General features: G+C 37.6%; 1 protein-coding gene across 4 annotated transcripts in view; it reads left to right on the forward strand.

The window, feature by feature from the left end:
* LOC138042214 (tyrosine-protein phosphatase non-receptor type 13-like) overlaps positions 1-5,000 on the forward strand; it is a 96,356-nt gene that overhangs the window by 60,141 nt on the left and 31,215 nt on the right. For 3 of the 4 annotated variants that reach the window (XM_068888028.1, XM_068888027.1, XM_068888029.1), the window contains 5 exons: positions 5-139; positions 860-1,114; positions 2,071-2,297; positions 3,732-3,791; positions 4,909-5,000. The exon at positions 4,909-5,000 is cut by the window's right edge and continues 260 nt beyond it. In XM_068888028.1, coding sequence (XP_068744129.1) covers positions 5-139; positions 860-1,114; positions 2,071-2,297; positions 3,732-3,791; positions 4,909-5,000 — 769 coding nt within the window. The remainder of the gene's footprint in view (positions 1-4; positions 140-859; positions 1,115-2,070; positions 2,298-3,731; positions 3,792-4,908) is intronic. The other variant, XM_068888030.1, reaches the window with a different exon arrangement.

A 5,000-nucleotide genomic window follows, 5' to 3' on the forward strand; every position in this document is an offset into this window, starting at 1 on the left:
ATAGGTGACCGGATTTTAGCTGTGAATGGCCAGAGTTTGGAAAGAGTTACACATGAGTATGCAGTTTCCGTCCTCAAAAATGTCACCAGTCCAGTGGAACTTAAGGTGTCTCAGAGTGCATATAATTACTCTTCGATTGGTAAGTGTTTAGCCCATTTATGTTACATGCATTTGAACAAACAACGTTTGGTGTTTCGCTCTACACAGACAGAGCACTATAGTTTTTTTGGAAACTAATCCTTTCACTTTTTCACTTCTTTACTGTCATCAACATACTAGACTCTATCCCAGGTGGTCTGGTGACGTAATTTGGAGGACTGGGAAGAAAAATTTTAACGCTGTATCCCACAACTGCATGCGGTCTTATATTAGGTTTTGTTTCCTTAATATAATTGACGAGTAAAATTATCAGGTGTTAAACAGAGTAAAATGTGTAAGTCTTCCTCTCACAAGGGAATGGGGTAATTACGGTAAGCTCTTCTTGGATAATATCCTTGGAAATTGTCGTGAATGTTTCATCATGTCCCAACAGATCACCAAGAAACACGCACCCCACACATGTTAGCTGACACTTTTTAGAAGTATTGCAATGCTGTCAGTGGCCACTTTGTCACACTTCAATTAACAACTGCCAACCACAGGGGTATTCGCATTGAGCGCTTTTGTTTTACAGGTTGTGTGGGCCTAGTAAACTTCATTCTTCGGACAACAAACTTTGAAATGTCATTTTCTTTAAGTTTGGTTTTGTGACAACAAAGTAGCCATACCTTATACTCATCTGGTAACTCGACCTGTAAGTTGCCACAGATCAGTTATGCACTCTAACACTTCTGCAAATGCTGCATAAATTCTTTTTTAGATCTCTCCAATATTCCAAATGCAACTTCAGCAAATGAGGAGCCAGATAGCCTTGAAGTGAAGCCACTGACATCAGCTGAACAATACTCGTCACCTGATGCTGAAGATCATCTCAACCCTGAGAGAAGCCAAGGAGAGTCACAGCCTTCACCTTTTTCATTCCCTCCTGAGGATGAACCGGTGACTATGATTTCAAAGTCAATTCCACCGTCATTAGTCAAGGTGGCATCTTCAAGAAGTAGGCTTTCAGAAGAAGGTATTTCCAGAAATCAACTTGTTAAAATTAAAAAAAAATGATAACAAATTTTTATTTACTTTGCATTTAATTTTGAATTCAAAGGCCTGCTCAAAGTCAGGTGAAAAATTGAATTGTTGAGGCAAGTTGTTCAATGCATTAAGCAAGCTGTGGTTACTTGTTTTAAGTGGTCTAACGTTGTTAAATGTTGGGGGTGGGAGGTCTTTTCAAAATTTAATGCATTCTTTTATCATGCATGCAACATTGAAAATCTGTTGAATGTCAGAATGTGTGGAGGATGTTAATGGCATATAGCTGAAGTGGGTGAACTTCTTAAAATGCTACTTTAGTTTGTAAACAGTTAAGAAATCACAAGTGAGGTAATTAGCATGATTTTGAGTCCTAATTGATAATGTTTACAAATCACCAACTTGAGGACAGAACGTGTTTCAACACGTTGACATTTACAACTAATCTGGCAGCTAAAAGACTGGCGTTTCCGCCTTACCAACACCAAAGAACAATCTCGTTGTAACAATAGCATTTTGAAGATTTATCACAGGAAACTGAAGCTGGTTTCTATACACAACATTCAGTGAAATAACTTTGCTTTAATTTGCCTTATGTTTGCTTTTGACTTAACTCATCAATCATTTCAAAGGAAGTACATGTAATTAAAACCTTTCTTAACCTAATTTTCCAAACATTGTTTAAGGTTTGGTGTGAGGATGTCCTTAAATGAACTTGATATTAAGAGTTGAAATTTTTTCACTCTATACTTTTTTGCAGTTCAATTATTGTGCCCATGAAGTTGTAGCTTTGGTGGTCACTTGCAAAGATTAATGCCGTTGGCTATTTCATCATTTTCACTTTACCCAAATAATTATTATTATCAGTAAAAGTCTGTTAACCTCCCAAGGAAAACAGTATAAGAAACCCTTGAGGATGTTATTTCTGTTTTTGCTGGATACATGTAGATTCACCTAACAAATTGGAGGACTCTAAAATGGAGAAGCCCAATCTGAGGTCAAGAGGTCAATCCACACCTATAGAAGCTAATGTTTTGCAAAATCCTCTTCTATCTGCTACATATCCACCAATCTCTAGAGGCATTTTACCCTCCCATGCAGAGTCGTCAGAGCGTTCCACTGAGGGGTCCTTCAGTGAGGATGAGAGTGATTTTAATAGCAAGGATCTATTGCCAGTAAGTTTTGTTCTTTAGTATCAGATTAATGTTATTTTGTTATTTCAGGAGGATGTTACCAGACAGGCAATGTCTACCATCAACACTTACAAATGAGCTGAACTTTTTGATCTGATTATTGGCCCATACCATGATGATGGCAGACAGAGTTTGTCTACTGATAACACCTGTGTATAATCTGCACTTTTCTAATCAATTTGTGGGCTGAAATAAGTTTTTTTCTTATTTCATAAAATAAAATTGTACATTGTAGCTGAAATTTTGTAGGGAAGTAACATTTTATAGGTTTGCAAAAAATTAAAGGATTTTCTAAAGTCGACTGATTTTGTAAGTCCTCAAATGGCTGGTAGCTTAAGAAGTCTTGCATTTTCTTGATTTCGCTTAACCCATTCACACTTAAAGGGCCCCCAATGAGAAAGTAAAATCGTCTGGCGTTAGCCAAAGTGAAATTACTTTCATGTTGGGAAGGGTCAAAGGCTACATGGTTTTTGAGTGGATGGTACAATCTCATGCATTCACACCAGCTAAAGAACCCAGTTGGCAAGTAAAATCCTCCGGCTACAGTGTAGGTGTCAGGATGGCTTAATGGTTATCAACTGCACCCCCCCACCTCTGTGACCCAGGTTCAACTCTAGTCTCGAGGTCGTATGTGGGCTGAGTTTCAATAAATCTCAATCTAACTCCGAGGGTTTTTCTCTGGGTACTCAAGTTTTCCTCCTTCATCAAAGTCGACTCTAGATCAGTAACATCCGGGCGGATACCCTCGTATGGGGATAACCTCTGGTATCTGTCCCTTTCATTGTATTGAATGAATAAAGTTGGTATTATTATTATTATTATTATTGTTATTATTATTATTATTATTATTATTATTATTATTATTATTATTATTATTATTATTATTATTATTATCTTAGAGCTTCAAAATAGTGGGTGCAACTTTTTGACAAGTATTCACGGATCTTAGTGCATGTAAGATTTTGGATTATTTTAGACTTTTATCTGTTGTATGTGAAGTTTTAGGGCAAATTTCTTTGGGATGAAAGAAGCAGTCTTTGCTAACTTCTCTACTCCTTGCCTTGAGATGATTCCTTACTTTTTTGCATGGAATTGTGGGGCAAAGGGAAAAAACATAACCCTGCAACCTACACTGTAGCACTAATAATTAAAAGTTTTTGCTTAGACACTTCAATAATTATTCCCATGGAACATCTATGGTCATCAACTACCGGTATCTTGAAAAATCAAATAAAGATAATTATGTTTAGCTCTTTTAACTTGATCCATTGTTTCCAGCAGTTACACTGATTTGGTCAGATCAAGAAGTCTGCCATTTTAGGCTTTAATGATCTTCAATTCAATTTCTCAAAATTATTTCAGAAGGAAACTTTGTATATTTTTCATAATTATTGCTTCATTTTTTTTTTCTTTCAGGAGAAGGCTTTTGTGGTTCATTTACAAAAAAAGGACGGAAGTCTTGGTTTAAGTGTTAGTGTAAGTAGTTTATTTGTTACAAGGTATTTATTGAACTGGTTATGGTTATTGTAGTTGTTCGTTATGGCATTGACCCATTGACTCCTGAAACATGTGCTCCCCATCGACGTGTAAAATTGTCTGGCATTAGACTGAGTAAACTCTATTAAGGACGGTGCCTACTATTGTTATTGCCCATACGTTCTGTGCATCTCCAGATACTTGGATTTCCTATTGGGATATTTTTGTATGGTTTAAATTTATGCAGAGAAAGCAGAACATAGGGGACATAGCTTTTGAGTCGATGTAGAGGTTGTTCACCCATTGACTACAGAATGTCCCCCATCGTTGAGTAAAATCTTCTGGCCGAAGAGTAAAATCTATCAACAAACTTTCACTCCTAAGGCTTAATGGGTTAAATCTCTCAGATAGTGTGGACAATGTGGTTGATCAATTTTGCATGTCAGATTCTGCAGTATGCAGCCTTCTTACCTCATGTTGTGATCTGCTGCTCTTTATAAACTGTTAATTTCATCAGCAATAGATGGAGATTAATGGAGCCAAAGAGTGATCAGTCCTGAAGGGAGTAGGAAGCATCCATAATAGGGCAGCCTTGAGGTGCAACAAAACCAGCTTCAAGACCAGTTTTGACCACCAATTGAAATTACTCCTGATAGTCCCTGGCTCAACTTAGTGCTTCTTGTCTGGTCAGCTGGGATTCTTAAGTGTTATGTTCCATTTTATAATTGATCTTTTGCTGACCCTGAAAAGCGCCAGCAGGGAGTGGTCAATTAAAAAATAATTTTTAAATTGCCAACCCATGCTTACCACAGGCTCACATGACACTAAATCAATTTATGGAATATTTGCTGACTTGATACTGGTGGGAGGAGAGGCAGGTAACTGCCACCATGAGGAACTCCCTTAAAAACTACAAGGGTGGCCTTACAGTCAGTCAAACGGGGGTGACAGCTGACTAGGGTTGTCTCCATTTTAACCTCGCCTACGTTGAGCCACTTTAAAAAGGTTGGCCACAGCTTACTGCATGTCACTCAGACTTGGGTAGAATAATATTATGTACCGATGCCATATGTTAAAGTGTAGCCTGCAAATGCTGCCTTACTTTTTGCCTTTTTAGGGGGGGATAAACACAAGTGTCAAGCTAGGTGGTATCTATGTAAAATCTATCCAACTAAATGGTCCTGCAGACTTGGATGGTGGAGTGGCTAT

Source organism: Montipora capricornis, chromosome 3 (genome assembly GCF_036669925.1).
Source record: "Montipora capricornis isolate CH-2021 chromosome 3, ASM3666992v2, whole genome shotgun sequence".
Taxonomy (NCBI): domain Eukaryota; kingdom Metazoa; phylum Cnidaria; class Anthozoa; order Scleractinia; family Acroporidae; genus Montipora; species Montipora capricornis.